Raw genomic sequence first — 19,712 nt, forward strand, 5'->3', positions numbered from 1 at the left:
GATAGTGGCAAAAGTGTGGGAAACATCCCTGAGGATGATCCGAAGACATACAAATCGCAAGTTTGATCCTTTGCAGAGGAGGTGGCTCCCTTGCTTTGTTAGCCCAACAACCTGTGCACAAAGTCAAGAACTTTACGATAGGTATAAAAGGAAAGTTGATAAAATAATTACAAAAGTATCAAAGCCTCGACAAAATGTTAGAAAAATTACTTTGGAAAAGTATTTTGTTTATACTTTACGTAACATTACTAATGAAAGAATATTAAAAAGAAAAATGTGTGAATAGTAAGTTACAGGGTACCTGCTACATTTCAGATTTTCAAGTTCATGACTTTCCATGACTAATTCCAAGAACTTTTCATGACTTAACGAACTTACTATTTTCTCCAACAAAAACACAACAATAAATTTAAAAAAGCATTATAATAACATTAATTGAAATGATAGGTACAACCAAAACTGTTATACTCTTCATCTTCATATTAATAGATTTTAAATTTAAAAAACAGCGTAAAAAAAACTTGAAACAATAAAATAGCTGGAAAAAATACAAAAGCAAATTTTTTTTTCCGTTTTTTTCTGCAGAATTATATTCTAAATATACTTTTCTTGTTCATCAAAAAGGAAAAAAATAGTCCTGATTTTTCTGTTCTCATTTCGGAATTTAAAAAAAAAATTGCTAATGACAGGCTTGCTTCAGCTAGAATTTTAAATTGATAAAATCAAAAAAGTAAATAATAATAAAAATTCTGAAATCACAGAAGTTTAAAAGATAATTCGCTCTAGAAATTATGTTTTTTCTTTCATTTTTTTAAAGAACACCATAATTTTTAAAGAACAGGATAAAAACATTTTATATTTTAATAAAATATGACTGAGTGAGGATTTTGTTACAAATTCAGATATTCGGAACACTGTGAAATTGGGGTTTGGGGGGTAAATTCCATTTTAAAAATTAGATTTTTCGGAGACCTAAATCAATGACTTTCCATGATTTTTTTTTAAAAAATAGTTAAAATCATGACATTTCATGACGAATTTTGTTCAATACTGAAATTCATGATTTTCCATGACTTCCCAGGTGAGCGGTACGTAAGAAACAGAAACATATCACAAGTATACAGAATTAATAAAATCCATGCAAGTTTTGATGCTACACTGGCGTAATAATCATTACGGCACAATCCAATATATAAGAATAAAATTGCAGAGTAAAACTATGAATAGGATGTAAAAATAAGACTCAAACAGCAAATAAAGAGAAATGTTTTAATAAAAGACTAGAGAAAATGCATAAGTGGACAAATTCATTAATCTCCGCTATATTAAATTGTGCTCAACATAATGCCCCTGTTCAACATAAATTAAGTTCAGATATTTACATACATATTTAAAATGTATTAGAGATTTTCTCTTTATGTAGCTTGATCTACTTCTTAATGTGAAATGTTTGAAAATTTGCTAGAAACATTTCTATTTAATCCTGATATTAAAAACTTCTACTTATCTGAAAGTTCATTTAATTATTGATAAATGAGTATGTGATATTTTGAATTAATCCTCTAAATCTGAAATTAGCAACGATCGAGAGAGTTGTGTGATGTTTAAATTTCTGTAGATGGAGATTTATAATAATAATAATATTAAAATAAATAAAATGAAGATGTATATAGGATAGGCACTTATAAAAACAAAACATAGTATATGGGTGATATCTTTAATGAAAAAGTTAGAATCCACAATATATCAATTGTAAAAGTAACATATTTTAAAATATTAAATTCCGTTTGTATTCCGCACATTAACCCCTGAATTTCAATACTGAAGCCACATGAACAATGCTTCCATTTAAAAAGTAGTTATACGTTTACATTTAAATTAAGTGAATATTGGCTATCAGTTAAAATTAAAAATTAGCCACATAATTTCATATATATATGAAAGATTTCATTACAAATATTTTCTGAAGAATACAGACGATTTGCTTAACCAAGATGAACATAAATCATAAAATCGTGTTAATACAAGGGGCGTAGCCAGATTTTTCAACAAAAAATTAGCACCTTTTAAGTACTTTTTAAGAACTCAAAAAATATATTTAATCGCTTTCCAAAAAAATAGTAGTAATAAAAACTATTTTTTTCGATCGTTCTTATTTTATCGTTCTTATTATTCTTAATTTATGAACGTAAAATCAATAATATTTTCACAAACTTCACATAATCATGATAAAATAACTAGCTTTTAAAAAAAAGTGCAGAGAAAATTGTGAAAATCATTCAGTTTTTGTAATTTGGAGCGACAATCGACACAGCAAAGAAAAAAAATTTTTTTTAAAAGATAGAAAACACTTTTATAAACCCTGAATTTAAAAAAAACACCCTTAAAGGCTTTTAAAAATGTAAATCAAAAATAAGCACTTTTTAAAAACGCTATGCACCCTGTTAATAACATTACTTACCTTTTTAATAAAAACATCCTGTCATAAAAAGTTGACTTAGCAAGGAGTAAAAATTTGAAAATAAAAGTTCCTGTCTGTTAAATGCCTACCAAAGCCCTATTCCCCTCCTTTTTATTGATATAGAAATTCCTATATGAAAGGAATGATAATTATTATACGTTAATTATTATTAATGTGTATATTAAGAATACCTTTATGTTAGGTACCACTTAATCCTTAAAAATAATTAACCTCGTAATTAAAAATTCAAAGTCTTATATTATCTATCACAGCAATCCCACATACATTATATTATTTATCACAGTGATCCCCAATACTATAACACTATCCAATTTGCTTTTCATCATTAAATGATAAAAAGTAATCATGAAATAATTATACCAGTTTTTATCTTTAAATAACGAGCTCATTGCATTCAACATTAGTTTAAGAAAATATAGAGTTTTGTTTTTAATTCGTAAGTTTCAAATGAATAAAAAAAGAATATATAAGGAATGGAGTAGAATATTATATTAAAACATTGTTGATGGGTGTTAAATCGTCATTGCACTTGCATTACCTATTTCAATCTATGAACCCAGGACGATATAAGACATTCCAAAATTTTATTTTATTTCATTCAGCATAAATAAAATTTGTTATAGTTTATTTACAATGTTTTACTTTACTTTCATATTAAATAACAACTTTACAATATAAAATAAAAATTTCACAAGCAGATGCCATAAATTAAACAGAAATATTATCTTAATGCTCTGTAAACTACAGCATTTATCAACTAAAAAGCAACTCTAATGCTAGCTTCCAAACTTCTCATTTTACTCACATTTTCCCATTTCCTGCCATATGAAAAAGCTGTTCAATGTTAAGTGATTAAAAAAAAAAGGCTAAAAACATACAAATAAGTGTCTTTATTTCAACATATTCATGATTAGTTTCGCAATACTATAACATTTAAAATTACAGCAAATGTTTGAACTATATTTAAAAAAAAAAAAAACAATTTGAATAAAATCCAAACAAATAAATAAATAAATAGAGGAGTTTGACCCAGATATATAAATACAACATGAAAAATTACTTGTTAACAAATACAAGATTTTATCAAGCATAAAATTTCCTTTCAAGTACAATATTTATCAAATGTAATAGATGGAATGCCGAAAAGTTTTAAATGCAACTTCTGAATAGGTATACTGGAACATGCTTATATATCAGATGCTGAAGAAATAAAATATGTGGACCAATTAAATAAAATGAACATTCTTTTCCCTTTAAACAGATTTTAAAACTCAAGTCAGTTTTATATGTATTCAGCTAACCAGCGAAATCCTTCACCATAACCCTGCTTTTTTAGTACACTGCACATAAACAATTCTAATGGACGGCCTGGTATTTCTGATCTTGGGATTTTACTCTGAAAAAGAATTACACTATTTAGGAAAACAAAACAAAGTTGAGCTATAAAATAATGTGGGCTAGTTCAGTTATAAAATAATGTAGACAAAACTAAATAACTTTTACTGAGCAAGCAAGATAGGTTGGTACTTTGTTTACTTCACACTAGAAGTGCACAATGGGCTATTGGCAACGGTCTGGGAAACATCCCTGAGGATGATCCGAAGATATGCCATCACAATTTTGATCCTCTGCAGAAGGGATGGGATGGCTCCCCTCTTTTGATAGCCAGACTACCTGCGCACGAAGTCTAGCACTTTATGGTATAACAGTTTAACAAGGACCAATACCCCACACCCTCGGTCCCTTTGCAGACTGATCAAAGTGGTCACCCACCCGCTAACTAACTGCACCCAGTGGTGCTTGACTCCGGTGTTCTACTGGGACCCGTATCTTTACAATTAGTCCACTGTGGGACACTGAGCAAGCAATAAGTAGGGTAAGAACTAAATAACTTTAACCACCATCCTAAGTATGTATTTTTAGAATGCTTGTCAGAAAGTAAACAATCAGGCATAAAGCAAGAAAAAAAAACAAAAGTATCAAAATCCAAAGAATAACTGATTAAAACTGGACTGAAAAAATCTAAACTTGCTTGATTGATAGAGGAAATTTGAAAGTATTTCTAATATTCAATTGACTATTTCTTTGTTTCTTAGCACAATCAAACAGGTTGGTACTTTAAACTTTGACCTCCTCAATAGTGGTTCAATAAATTAAGGTTATTTTTTTTTATAAATTGTGCTCTAGTTGAATCAATTATGAAACTACTTAACCCTACAATAATTCTTACAGCATTTGCTGAAATTAATAAATAAGTATCTAACCACTGAATTCCTTGCCATATAAATTTGATATTTTAGAATTTTTAATTGAGTATTCTTTTTCCTAAAATGATTGAATTTACAAAAATCTCAATCCTGTGGGTAAGGTTACATGTTTTGAACTATGCATGTAATTAGTGGACGGTCCCAAAGTTTGAGCCAACAAGTCTTGTGATTTTTATTAAATTAAAAAGGTGTTCGATCCAAAATCCATTTTTTGACTCTTCAAATAGATTTTAAAATACACTTTTCTTTTTCTTTTTTTTTTTTTTTGCAGAAAATGGGATGTTCTGATCGCACACAAAAATCAGGTATATGGAGACAACTATGAACACCGGAATTATTAATTTTGTTTTAAATGAAAAAAATTCATATTTTTTACAAAAATTAGGACAAAAGCTAAAATTTTGGGACAACTTTTTCAAATTAGAAAATCTGAGGACAACTTTCACTATAAAACAAATGGTACCTCAGACAAAACAAAGAAAATGTTTTACCTGGCTGGAAATGTTCTGGCTTCTATGCAATAAAAGCCCCACTTTTGTTAGTAAGGTAAAACAGGTAAAACAATATCTTTGCCTGTGCCTATATTATAAATTTGTTAATGCCAACCACAACCTGAAGCACTTTAATAAATGTTGGCAACATTCTACTTTTTTTGTAACAGTAACAAAAACCAAATGAATAGAAAATGACAAAAAGCAAAACAAATGGGAAGCATTTTACCCAATGTGTTACCCAATGTATAGTCTTCATTACTATCCATTTATACATTGGGTAAAATGCTTCCTATTGTAGAAGCTAAGAATATGGGGAAAATTATACAATTGCATTTAAGTTGTCTGACTAGATTTGACACTTCTGACCTTGTAACTATGATAATTAATATGTATCCTGTGTTTGCTACTGAACAGCGTATTCTTTTTATAACTATTTACAGCATTTTAATTTCTAATTTTTACGTTATTTTTTACTTTTTCACTTTAATTTCTATTACTTATTCTTCTCTATAAGATGCAGTTAAATAAAAACTGGTTAGAAGGAGTCTAATACTCTTTTAATCTAATAAAATATTCAACTCTTTAAAGCAACAAAATACAAATGGTTGAGAACAAATTCTTGTAAATCGAAATTTTTATAAAATCAGAGCAATGTAGTTAATTTAGAAAAATATTATGACCCTGTTGATATAAAGAACCAGTTAAACAGAAGAAACCTAATGCACATTTAATCTTCTGAAACAGTTAGCATTTTGATGTAAACTCAATTCTATATGCAAGATACAAATGGATAAGAATAAATTCTTATAGATATCTTCATAAAATCAAAGCAATGTACTTATAATACTGAACTTTGGAGAAAAAAACTGTTTCCTATGACTTAGTTAATGTCAAGATCCATTGAAACAAAGACTACTTAAAGAACCTGATGCATTTTTGATCCCCTAAATTAGTAAACTTTTTAAAACAAAATAAATTCTATATGCAAGCTTTTATGAATAGATATTTCTATACAATAAAAATGAAGGAATAAATGTGATTTTTAAAAAAGTTTCAAAATACATACTTTTCCAGTAGTCTGTCCATATAAATTAAAATAAGCTCTCATTTCATCTTCACTTGCTGCACCAGGCTTGTCAATTTTATTACCCAGAATTAACACTGGACAGTTTGAAAGTTGCTCATCTGTTAAAAGACTCTAGAAAGTGAAAAAAGAAATACATCTATACATTATTTTAAACAATTCAAGATTATACTTAAGAACTAAAACAAAGTATTTATGGCACTAAACCTTTCCTTGCAGGCTCTCACTATCCTGCTTGAATTAGAAGTTAAATTTTCAATTTTGATTTTCTCATTGTCTTGCATTTACCAACTTTTGACGATAGTTAATCATTTAACAGTACAATACCTTTAAAAATATTAGGAAAACAGTTTTGGATTTTATTTGATTAAAAGGCAGTATCGCCATAGATTTAAAGAAAGGAACAGAATATAAAATTAGTAATTTTATTGGTTATTTAATATTGTACTTGTATCTGCTTTTAGATTTTTTAAAAGTTTGATATTTTAATTCCAACTAATGAAAACTGATTTGGATTATATAGAATTTCTATTTTAATTAAATTACTTTTAAAAAGTATTTTTAAAGCCAAAAATTTTATGAAGTAATTGAATTGAGCAAATTTTGCCAGAAAAAAATTAAAATATTTCTAGAATAGCCCCAGTTAACATCGTGCCAAATTCTGATTAAGCGATGACATAATATATTACTTTTTTTTAAAGATAGGGCTGAGTTGAGTAAATATTAAACAAATTTATTTGTAAACACTGACATAAAAGAAACATTTTTAGGAGATTTAACTTGCTTTCAATGCACACAGCTAGAAACTCATAAAACATGAAATTCCAAATACCAAAGAAATTCCAAATATGAAATACCAAAGAAATTTTTTTTTTTTCAAACTAATTTGAAAACAAAAATTCAACATTCCAGTGGTTTCAAACTAGGGGAAAATTTTTATGTTAAAAGGAAAATCGATGTTAGATTGACTTCCTGCAAATCTGGCAGTATTTTCAGAAAATGAAAAGTCTGGAATACTTCCCAGAATTAGGTGTTAAGACTAAGAAATTCGTCAGTAGCTTTAATATATTGAAAAACTTCAAGCCACTCTTAAAATAGATTTCTATATTAAAGACATGTTTGAAGAGAAATTAGTCCCAAAAATTTGGTCAACAGCATACCAGAGTTGCAGAAAGTTCCATCAGGGGATTGTTTTCATTTGTATTGATAGTACAAATACAGGACAGAAGTAGTATTCGAATTTAAACTTTTAGGGTAATTTACATTTTCCAAACATTTTAGTTACAAATCTATTGTCCTATACACTATCTGAATTTTATCTTAAAACAATTTTTAAAACAAAAGAAAAAACTTTTCAATTAACTCTCAAATAAACAATTGGCATTTGAAACTATAGTAAAATTGAAAAACATTTAATTTTCAGACACTTTCCCCCCCCCCCAAAAAAATTCACAGGTTCAAGTCATTTCTGTTATTAAATTTACTAATTCTACTATACCAGATTTAATTTATTTCGATAACACAAGTATCCAATTAGAATTTATCTTTAAGGTTGGAATTGAGTTCTAGACTCACACACAATAGGTCTCAATATTGTTTTCAAATTTTGCACATGATCAGTTCTTTCAGATATTATAAGCAACAGTAACTTTTATCATTCTTTCTGTTCTGTCCTATATAAAGCCTACAACTAGTTCCTTTTAACTCAATCTTTATGTCAATCTTCTTAATTTTCAACTTTCACTAATCTACACTAACTTTCCTTTTCCAATGTTTCTATCATCATTTGAACTTATTATTTTTTAAGATTATCTTCTTTTAATATTCATATTAAACAATTTACAGTTCTAAATAGTGCAGAACTAACATTCAGGAAAATATTCCTTTTATTATACTGTCATAATTTTTAAAAACTTTTGTGTGACATACTAATTTCAATAGTAGTTATAAAATTGTTATTATCAACTTTTAAATAACTTAAATCTGTGCCTTTCTTGGCAATAACAAGTCTGGTATGAACTAATTCACAACATACTTTATTAACTTATTCATTTCACTGAACAACAGGTGTAGCGTAAGTTATTCATTTTGAAGAGAAAATGTTTCCAAGTTCATTGGCAATAAAAATGTTTCAAAATGCTTGTGAGTATAAGCAATGAAAGTTTTGTTTAAAAAAAATTCAGTTGATGGCATCTTTCACACGTAAATTTATATCTAATTGAGTTGACTGTTAATTTAAACTTATTCAACCTTGATTTAGCTGTAAGATTAGTGCATTTATTTTAGTCAGGAGTTTTAAGAAACAGCAGCAAAATTTTAATAGATGTTTTGATCAGAAAGTCAAAGCTAAGTTAAGAAAATTATAGCTACAAATTTTCAGCTCAACAATAATGGCAGTTCTATTGTATGGCAACAGTATCTTGAAATTGACAAAAGGAAATCAACACATTTCAAATAAAATACAATAGAAAAATCTTAAAAATTTACTGTCCAACTAAAGTATTTAACTCCAAATAAATGAACAGTAAAAACACAAAATCAACAGTTAAACACAAATGAACACGAGTTGGGCACATTCTCAGAATGACGCAACACTAATGGTGCCGACCATGGCTCCAGGTGCTAAGAAGGAGATAGGGCGACTAAAACTAACCTGTCACTAAATTATACTAAAAGAAAGAAATGCTTTCAGGGGGCTCAGCTGGGACATAGGTGATTGTGATACAAAGAGAAACACCCAGAAAATTTCATGTGTAAAAACTCAACATCCATTTATATACCATACTTGTTTCATGTTTAACATAATTTTTTAGAAATAAGACCAATACTTAAATTATCTACCAATGAAAAATATCAAGAGATTATTAAAATCGCCCAATTATGAATTACCATATTAGATTTTAAAAACTCAAAAATACAACTCATGATATTCAACTTTAAATTTGCGTTAATATTAATCGAGGTGCACGATTTTTTTAACCATGTGAATATGAAAGCCAACATGTAACTTTTAAATCAAGTAAATATGGAAATCTATGTTTTACATTAAAATCTCAACACTAGAGGATTCCGCTGACTTCAAAACATTCAAAATTGGGAAGAATCACATGCATGTAAATGTCTTGTTAACAGGATTTAGCAAAAGTTTCAAAATTTAAATTTAAGACAGAAGTCTGAAATTTTTGTGTAGAAACATCCTTTTCTAGGAAGTCAAACCATCTGAATTTTTAATTTATTTTGCTTAAATAACTTGCAAACTTTAAAAAAATAATAATAAATTTGTTCAAAATTTTCTTTGCCTTTGTTTACATTTTAAAACATGTTAAGAAAAATCTAACACTGACTAAATACAATGCATAAATGCTTTTGAGTTTTTTAATGGGGAATGAGTCAAGGTGAGTTGGAAACCACTGCAATATTAATTGCAATAAATTAAATTTCTAAGAAAAGGAAATAAAACAAATCAATATACATTTAATTCAACCAGAGATTCTGGAAACCTTTCTCTGTCTTCTGCATCAATTAGAAAAACAATAGCATCAACAGCAGGGAAATAATCTTTCCACACCCTGCGAGCTGAAAACAAAAATATATATAAAAATTATAAAGAATACATGATTTATTTCAAGCTAAGAATGATATCATTAAAACTTTACAGAAGAAAATACCAATAATATGTTTTACTATAAGAAGAAACCCCACAGAGACCATCACAAAAGACCATGCACAAACATTAGGAACAAATACAAAAAGTGTAGAACAAAACATACAAATTGTTCTAAGCACTATGATTATGCATATTCGAGTAAACAGTCATTCCATATCAGAATATGTATGTATTTATCTCTGAAATACTTTTATACAATAGTAAATTACTTAAAATTTTGGAAATGAGTATTGGAGACAAGGAACAGTATTGATATTCAACCAATTTTTTAAATATATATATATATTATTTAAATGCATATTTTTTTTATTCCTTGTGAGTATTCTAAGCAAACTATATTATTAAATAATAAAAATACAGTCAGACCTCCATGTAACGAAATAGCTAAATCCCGATAAAAAGTTTCTTATATGAAAAATTCGCTAAATAGAAAATCCCCATTTGAAATACTTAAGCACAAAACAGGTTTTAAATTTATAAACACTAGACATAATTAAAAAAGCAATTGATTCACCCTTATCTTGTAAATTATTATCTACTATCGAATTGTGTCAAATGATTTCAAAATTTCATCATACGAAGGTTCGGTGATCTCTCCATCACATCCGTCTGTTAGCGCCTTGCCTTGTTACTTAATAATAGATGGCGCTGTTAAAATATATATACATTTTTACTTCTCTTTTTTTAATAAATACAGCCCATGTCGTCGTGAAGTGTGGTGCTCTTGTTTCTTTGTGTCTAGGTTTACTTGTGTGTGTACAAAACACAGTCTTCATCTTCCTCACAATTTAATGCTGTATTGTTTTAATTTTTCACACTGTCCAAAATATCAGATTCAGTTAATGTTTCTGTGATTGTAGCTTCAGAATCAATAAAAAGAGAATCAATAAAAAGAGAATCATTAATCAGTACATCATCATTAATTTTGTGGTTCTCTCTTAGCTGTACCCACATTTTTTTAAGTTCTTCTAAAGGAATATAATCCTAATCCTTTGCACTTTCCGAATTCTCCGAACTGACTAAGAATCACGATAAAACACAGTCGTCATCTTCCTCACAATTTAATGCTGTATTGTTTTTATTTTTCACACTGTCCAAAATATCAGATTCAGTTAATGTTTCTGTGATTGTAGCTGCAGAATCAATAAACAGAAAATCATTAATCAGTACATCATTAATTTTGTGGTTCTCTCTTAGCTGTACCCAGATTTTTTTAAGTTCTTCTAGAGGAATATCATCCTAATCCTTTGCACTTCCGAATTCTCCGAGCTGACTAAGAATCCAGCTTCAGAAAAACTGTTACGAATAGTAAGATCTGTAACATCTCAGTTCCATGCTTTAGAAATTTCTGTTATGGTTTCTCGTAAATTGATTTTTAGCATGAATTCCTGTATGAAATGCAAAGAAAAAGGGATTTTATTGATTTCTCTAAAAGTTAAGTGGCTGCGAAAATCAATTCAAGGTCATTTCCCCTATAAAATGCGTTAACAAGTTTGAAATGTTCTACAATATTTTGGGAAAGAAGGGAAGTGGGTCGCAAAGAAATGTTTGTTAAATAAAAAATTCACTTTGCTATTTGGAAGCTATTTTACAAAGAAATTTCCAAAATGTTTTTGGTTCCTCGAAATAGAGCAATGCGCAAAATGGAAGTTCGTTATATAGAAGTCCGACTTAACATATTTTACTGAGAAATATTGCTTAAAGATACAAAAATTAAAATATTATAAAAACAGCACTTGAATGAAACAAACCTTGGCTATGTCCACCCAAGTCAAAAGTAGTAAATCTCATACTTCCTATTGATAATTCTTCAGATGCTAAAAATTTAAAATTAATTAATTAGAAATAAAAATAACTCATTATAACTGCATTTTAAAATAGCAAAACAATAAAGTATCAACAAAGTTTCTAAGTAACTTTTGATGATTTAAAATCTTATCAAAACAACAATGTTTTATCCAATCAATGAACGCCTCTCCATCTAGCTATCCCTGAGTTTTTGACTTGACATTTCTCGTTTTTTAAATTGGAAATTTAGAACAATTTTTTATACATGTCGTAAAAATTTGTCAATGGATTTAAATTTTAGAGAGTTGAAGTATTTTTCAAAGTAATTTATTAAAATAGATCAACAAACATTCTCCGAGTGATTTTGAAAATTATTATTTATAACATTTGCATAATATTAAATAATAAGGAACATATTCAAAGAACGCCATAATAAGTAATGAAAATGCAATCAATGTTTATTTAAGAATGAAAACTGCAATTTTGTTTAAACACACTAAATTTATAATTTAATAATTTCTGACTGAACTTATGTAAAACAAATATTTACAAAACTTTTTAAATTAAAGGGAAGCATAAATTTATTAAAATTTTGCTAGGATAAAAGTTTCTTCCGATTCGGTGTGTTAGATATTTCGGTGTTTTTCAGATGAACACTTTTAGAAAAATTTCAACATATATTTCGATTATAAATACAAGAATTGAGTGCAGAATATATAACATAAAAAAAATAGTTTCATTTTTAATCATTAAATAAGTGAATATTCTGCAAGTTGTTCCTTTTTTTTTTTTGTATCGCCGAGAAGTAATAATGAAAAAAATTCGACATATCAGTAAAGATAAAATAGAATAAAACATTTTTACTACTCTCAAATTATAAATTTTAGTACATGAGACAGCTTTAAGATCCCTATAACAAAATTAATAAAATGGCCAACTGATCATACATTTCAGACTTAATTTATCATATCTTTACAATTACCTCAGACCTATTTATCCAACATTCCTTAATAATTACTTGCAATGTTACTTCTAAAGTATAACAATTTTAATAAAACTCTAAATGATTAGTTATAAACAGCATTAAAAAAAAATTTAATTGTACAGTAATTTTGCAGCACAGATCCAAAATCTTGGACATTGGAAGGTGTCTGAGAAAACAAATTACAACATCTACTAAATATTCACTTACTACAGTAAGCCTCTAGACTAAATTTGTGATGCATTCTTAAGAATAACAATTTAACATTCTTTATTTTTTTTTCTTTTTTTTTTATTTTCCTAATATCTTAAACATTAATTTTTATCAATAATATATCAGGATTGGGACTTTCAGAAATTAAAAATTTTGCATTTAAGAAACCCATTAAAATAATCTAAAAATGTTTAAATATATCTCTTCCCATTTCTGTGATTTTGATTAAAATGAATAGCTTATATGCTTAAATTATCTAATGATTCAAATAACAGAGAACAATTTCAAGTTTATGATATTAAAATTTTTTTTAAAAAATGAAAACATTTAGAAATATTGAAATTTGAATATCCTAAAAATGTGGAGACCTTGGGCAAATGCTTTGCTTGCTTTACCCTAAAAACCACTTAGTCAAACACTACATTATTCTTAATAAATAATCCCAAAAAGAGTGAAAAGATGTTTTCAATCATTGCAAAACTCTTTAAATTCAACGTTTGCTTCTATTCATCCTATTTTGAGAAGGGGAGAATGATTTACTAAGTCATTTTTTGTCTATTAATTATAAATTAATTAAAATTAATTAAAATTAATTAACTTAAACTTTTAATTAGAAAATTAAAATTAATTCTATTATATTAATTTTAATCATCTATTTTTAATAAAGAAACTTTTAAAAAAAATAAATTAAAGAAATATAAAACATTTTTAAAATGAAAAAAAAACTAATCAAACAAATGAAAAGTGCATACTTGGGTGAAGAGTTGGTACATGTTGAGCCATGCGATCATCTTTAAGCATGTGTAAAAGAGTTGTTTTTCCTGCATTATCTAAGCCTAAAAATAACAGCTTACCACTCTTTTTCCATAAGCCTAAAAATACAATTGAAATAAATTATAAAATTACAAAAACATACATTTCTTATAAAACTTTTTAACTATCTAAATAACAAAGTTAAAAAAAATCCTTCGAAAAAATTAAAATTTTACTAAACCAAATATTTTCTTTTTCTGATTTTGAGACATCATAAGACAAATAAGCTCTTTGACCTAACAATTTACCAATTTAATAATTATTTTTAGGACTGAAAGGCCACAAAGCTTTACATAAATTTAATTTCTTAACTAGAGTGCCTCAAATAGGTTCAAAATTGGAACATAGTTGCATTATAGCATAAATCAATTTACTTTTATGTTGTGCAAAAGAGAACATTCAAGAAATATTGTTTTAACCTTCCAGCAATGGCACAAATATTGAGAAATACACTCATGGTAGCTTACTTTAAAAAAATATATATGTATTAAAATTAATTGTCACTTTAACCTTAAGCTAAGAACAATATAATTGTAATATTCTTACATTTAAAAACTTATATTTAACAATGGCTTGTCTAGCAGGCATGCTTGAAATCAAAAGTTATTAATAAAAAAATTAAAATTGGTTGAAGAATGTCACACTTTAAAAATTAAAATAAGTTCTTTCTAATTATGTTATGACCATTTAATGTGCCAAAAAATTTTAATAAATTTTTTAATGAAAATTCCTTGAACAGCATTTTCAAAGCAAATGTTTAAAAATTCAATAATTATAAACAGCATAAAGAATATTAAAATGAATTTTCTTACTATGAACACTAAAAGTCAGCTACAGTTTACATTTTTTAAAAAAGAGCATCAAACGTTCTAAAACGCTTTGAAATGTTTTAAAGACCATCAGACTTTGATAATAGTATGCAATACTTTCTAAAAATCAAATATAATTTATTGTATGTTGCCTTTTAGTACAAAACAAATTGATATTGTTCTTATTACTATTAAGTTAATAATATTTAATATTAAAAATAATTAAATTATAAAATGGTACAAAAATTGAATTCATTATGATCATCATAGTCTACAAAAGCAAAATTAGTTTTGCTTCTAGTAGCCCTTTTCATAAAAAGTATACACAGATATTATATAATTTACTTTTGAATAAAAATCACGCAATTCTCAACTTCATCCACCCGTTATAAAAATTAAAACTTTGCTTACAGTGAAGCATTGAAGAAAATAACAATAGGCATTAAATCTTATCAACACTTACCTAAGAAGTTAAGAACTCCAGTCATCCAATCCACAATAAACATTTTGAATTATTCTAAATTCAAAGAAAAAAAGGTCTATTAGTCAAACAGTAAGGGCAATAAATAAGTAAGACATTATAAATGAAGATTTACATAAATGAAGATTTACATAAATGAAGATTTACATCTATGGAAAGATAACTGCTAAATCTTGGAAAGAACTAGGCAAAGGCATGAGAAAAACTAAAAAAGAAACATCGCAGAAGAGGTTAACTACAGGGAAAGGATAAAGTTTGCAGCCACTACAGTCAATCAGTTTTTTTTTTTTAAATTTTTTGCAAGAACAAAAACATTTTGGCTCCTTAACAAATGCGAAAAAGGATACCGAAATTGAAATATATCTACTATAATATTTAACTTATTCTAGACCTAATTTAATAAGAAAAGCCATTTAAATATTAAACTCCTTCTGCAAATCAATAAATAGTCGCATATAGAATTTTTAACTAATAATCAAAGTTAAAAAGAGAGGAAAAAGACATCAAAGTTTAGCTTAAAACTTCCTTCCAATCTCGCGGTCAATCAAGATATTAATATCAGATACCTACACAATATACAAGGTGACAAAATATTATCTGACTAACACAGACATACAAAAACATTTCAAAGAAAACTAACAGAGTGTGGGGACAGTTATCGACAATGTCAACCTTCATCTATGAAAAGGTACCCCAACATAGAATAGAGTTAACTTGTCTTATATACTAGTGAATTGGAATTTTGTAGTGGTAAACAAACTACAGTACTCGCCCACCAGAATTATAGCTGTGATAGAATTCAATGAACGGTTACTACTAGTTGATACATTGCTGTTTTGTGAGAAGCTGGTAGAGCTGTATTAAGATCACCCTACTTCTAAGTGCTGATCGTGTGAGCTGCATTAAGTTCACGATCATGGTCGCTCCTATGTTGCCTTTAGCAGTTGAGTGTATACATTTTACGTTGTGTGTGATAGACACCGAGTAGCAACAATGCAAGGAGGTGGACAATGTCGCAGTTACAAGTAGCAACTCAACTGTTTACCATCCATCGAAGTAATCAAATCGAAGTGAGTCTTACTGTCAAGATAGGCGTGTTCATATTGAAATGTGAGTATTTGTCAAGGTAGGCATGTTCACAACACGTCCAAAGGCGACCAATGTGGGGAGAATTGTTATCAACAATGTCAACCTTCATCTATGAACAGGTACCCCAACATAGAATCTAGTTAACATGTCTTACATACTAGTGAATTAAATTTTATTTTTGTAGTGGTAGACACACTACGAGTGCACAGAACAACAATAAACAAACGTATATACCTTTGTTTATTGCTGTTCCATGCACATGCACTGCTGTGCTTCGGTATAACAGAGAACTTAATTGTAAAATAAAATAAATATATGTAAAATCTAACAAACATGAAAGGAAAATATGTCCAAATTTTGGAAGATCTGTATCGGCATCAATACCAAAATAATCACCAAGTTTTGGAACTTAAAAGCAATGACCCACAAAAATCTATATAATAAAAAAAACATGTCCCAGAAGAAAACAAATTCCAAGGGTATGACTTGTAGCCATTCTCGGACAAACCTCAATATATAATTCTTTTTTATTTATAGCAGGTTTAAAATATTTTTTGTAGATGCAACAAACAGATACAATATGATAATATCCCTTAAAACATAGCCTAAAATTTTTTATTTCTTCTCCCCATTATAAGAGACAGGGTAAAAGTTAATTATCTAACTCTGATGCACACAAATATTTGAATGCAAACTAACAGTGCATGAAACAGATATAACAAAGCTAAAATGTATTTTAACATATATATGCAATAAATATTAAATAAAGTTAATTATTAGTAACTGCTTTTTTTATAAAAAGAAGTTTTATTTATAAAGACATTTTAGGGCCTGCCCGAAAAAAAAAAAAAAATATATCCAAATGCAAAACATTTAAGATTTTTTTTTTCTTTCTAAATCTTTAATGTGCAACTTCTCTGCTTATTTATGACCGATTAAAACATTTATCACTTGCATGGTTTCACAATAACTTATTGGCAAATTTTAATATCTTTATAAATGAGCATTCAGAACACTTTCAATGAAAAAAAAAATTTAATAAAACACCAAAAGTTTAAAATTAGCTTTTGCAAAATTCAGGCATAACTATAAAAAACACACAAAGGGAAACTATCAAAACAAAACCCTTACAGTAAAAAGTAACAATATTACCTTATGCTAGATAATTTACAATTAAATTAAATTAAATAGCAATTGCAAAATATAAGTAAAGAACAAAAAAAATTTATCTATTAAAAAAATTATTCACGATAAACATTTAATACATTAGAAATAAAAAGAAAAATTAAATGATCAATGAACATATTTAAGAATTTTAAGGAATTTAACAAAGGCTGGGATTCGGAATAAAAATATGCACTTAAGTTTTTATTCAATAAGCAAAAAAAGTTTCAAGAAAACTGACGTTTCTATACCACATGAAATTCTCACGGCAATATGTTGATAGAAAAGACTTCATCAAATAATAATAATGCTACTGCTCATCTGTCTAGTTTAAAATAAACACGTCATGCTTATTAAAATTTGATTATTTGTCATCTCAATCAAAGCCAGTAGAGGGCACAACACAACATTTGATAGAAGGCAATTGCTTGGCAGAACGACTTCTAAATTTCATAGACTAACTTGATTGGCTAAAATTATCATCGTTTGCATTAACTGGTATCGTTATCAATTGATCCTTGAAGCAGGTTACTCCATTTAGCCTCTTAATTCTTTGTTTGGGAAGCAAGAATTACTTCTCAAATTAGTTTTTTCAGTCATCTTTGAACATGAGGCTTCAAATATTTACATAGCAAAGGGGTATCTGTCGCCCCAGGACTGATGAACAGGTCCTCTCCCCCCTTCCAAATTTACACTCTCCATTTCCGAAAACAACAAAAATAGTAAAATTTTTATTTAAGCAACAATTATTTAGCTGTATCTCATCTATCTCAATTTTCACAGTTAGAAATATTTAGTGAAACATAATTTTCAGAAGTCAAGTCGAAATTAAGATTACTAAAAACAAATTACTTTAAGATCGCAATGCAAAATTGGCACTTAAACTGGTATTGTATTATTCTCTATAAAATTTCATTGATTTAAAGACATTCAAATAATTAATATTTGTATAGCTAAATCTATTAACGTAAACTAGGATTAAACTTTTTGATTGGTTTTCTTTCTTTCACAGGATGAATGGCTATAAGTTAGAGTCTAGATACATAGAAAGCCGCTTATGGGCTTTATCTTTCATTCATAACATTAAAGTCCAAATGTATTAATAGCATCAATCGGGAGTGTCCATTTATAGGTCAGAGCACCATTCATACCTACTAAAAAAACTGCTGGTTACACTGGGCTCCCGCAGTGAACTGATCGTTAAGACACGGTTCTCAGCAGATCACCGAAACCAAGCATCACTAGCTGCGGTCAGTGTGCGGGTGGGTGACCACTTGGTCTACGTAGAAACCGAAGGTGTGTGGTATTGGTCCTCGTTAAACTGTTCTACCGTAAAGTGCTCGACTTCGCGTGCAGGTCGTCGAGTTACTGAAGTGGGGGCGTCATCTCCTCTGCAGAGGATCAAAATTGTGATGACATGTCTTCGGATCATCCTCATGGATGTTTCCCAGACCGTTGCCAATAGCCCATTGTGCAGCTCTAGTGCAACGTAAATGAACTACAACGTTGGTTACACTGGACAATTAAAATTAAAAAGATTAAAATTATTTTATAAAGACTACAATTTGGAAGTTAAATAAGTATAGCTTATAAGAACTTAAAACAGTAAGTCGTTATGATTTGTTCACGTATTCTGTTCCCTCCTTTGTACAAGCGGAAAAAGTTTTTTTATTTGAAATATTCCCAATCACTTTGCTTTATCAGACGTTCATTTATTTTTATTTAAAAAAAAAAAAAAAAAAAAAAAAAAATTGTAGCAAATATTACCACCAACTGCACTTTTCAACACAAGTAAAAATTATATTTATACATTTTGTGTGATATCGACTGTTATTTCATTTTTACGTAATAAAAATAATTATGTGATATTTGTTTATTGTTTTTAAAATTTGCTTCTCATTTATTGTAGTTTATAAAAGGGTTTAAGAAACCATTTTAAGACTTAACATACATTAAAAGTCTTATGAAATCACTAAATATAAATGTCCTAAATTTAAAAATATACTCTTATATGCTATAATGCGCTGTTTTAGTTTGATCGATTTTAGATCCATATAATTTCTTTCATTCACATTTATATTGTGCAATTAAATATTCATCTTTTTTTTTTATTTTTTATTTTAGCTTAAGAACATTTCGGTTAATTTCTTTTAAAACGCACTTTTGTGATGCCATAAAAAACCCTCACTTTTTCTTTATGTAATACTTTTTCCTCATAAATCTATTTTTTAATAGAAAATGAAAAAATTTTATTTTGAAAAGTATCACTTTGGTATTCTGCGACTTTGAAGGAATCATAATACTGAAAAGAATTTAATTTTATGCAAATATATTACTAAATTCGACTGATAAGAAAAGGAATAATTAAAAGAATTGAGA

At 27.9% G+C, this 19,712-nt stretch overlaps 1 protein-coding gene across 4 annotated transcripts; it reads right to left on the reverse strand.

The window, feature by feature from the left end:
- Positions 1–3,357: 3,357 nt before the first annotated feature.
- Positions 3,358–17,992, reverse strand: LOC107436516 (small COPII coat GTPase SAR1). 4 transcript variants are annotated; one of them, XM_016048264.3, is made up of 7 exons: positions 17,575–17,992; positions 15,063–15,116; positions 13,730–13,849; positions 11,746–11,811; positions 9,800–9,903; positions 6,310–6,441; positions 3,358–3,878 (listed from the first exon to the last, which is right to left on the reverse strand). In XM_016048264.3, exons 2-7 carry the CDS (start codon positions 15,103–15,105, stop codon positions 3,765–3,767), a joined length of 579 nt encoding a protein of 192 aa, XP_015903750.1. In that variant the 5' UTR covers positions 15,106–15,116; positions 17,575–17,992; the 3' UTR covers positions 3,358–3,764. The 4 variants fall into 4 exon arrangements, with proteins under 4 accessions (XP_015903750.1, XP_015903751.1, XP_015903752.1 ...); XM_016048265.3 differs by having other exon boundaries at positions 17,585–17,741; XM_016048266.5 differs by having other exon boundaries at positions 17,563–17,657.
- Positions 17,993–19,712: the final 1,720 nt, after the last annotated feature.

Source organism: Parasteatoda tepidariorum, chromosome 9, assembly GCF_982258835.1.
Source record: "Parasteatoda tepidariorum strain Cologne lab strain chromosome 9, Ptep-v5.0, whole genome shotgun sequence".
Taxonomy (NCBI): Eukaryota; Metazoa; Arthropoda; class Arachnida; order Araneae; family Theridiidae; genus Parasteatoda; species Parasteatoda tepidariorum.

What these genes read in the sequence shown, in the direction of transcription:
- LOC107436516 (XM_016048264.3), bottom strand. Translation starts at nt 15,105, where the DNA reads ATGTTTATTGTGGATTGGATGACTGGAGTTCTTAACTTCTTAG. An exon ending in CTTGGGTGGACATAGCCAAG is followed by an intron (nt 9,904 to 11,745) that starts GTTTGTTTCATT and finishes TTTTGTTTTCAG; the next exon opens with CTCGCAGGGTGTGGAAAGAT. An exon ending in ATGGACAGACTACTGGAAAA is followed by an intron (nt 3,879 to 6,309) that starts GTATGTATTTTG and finishes ATTCTTTTTCAG; the next exon opens with AGTAAAATCCCAAGATCAGA.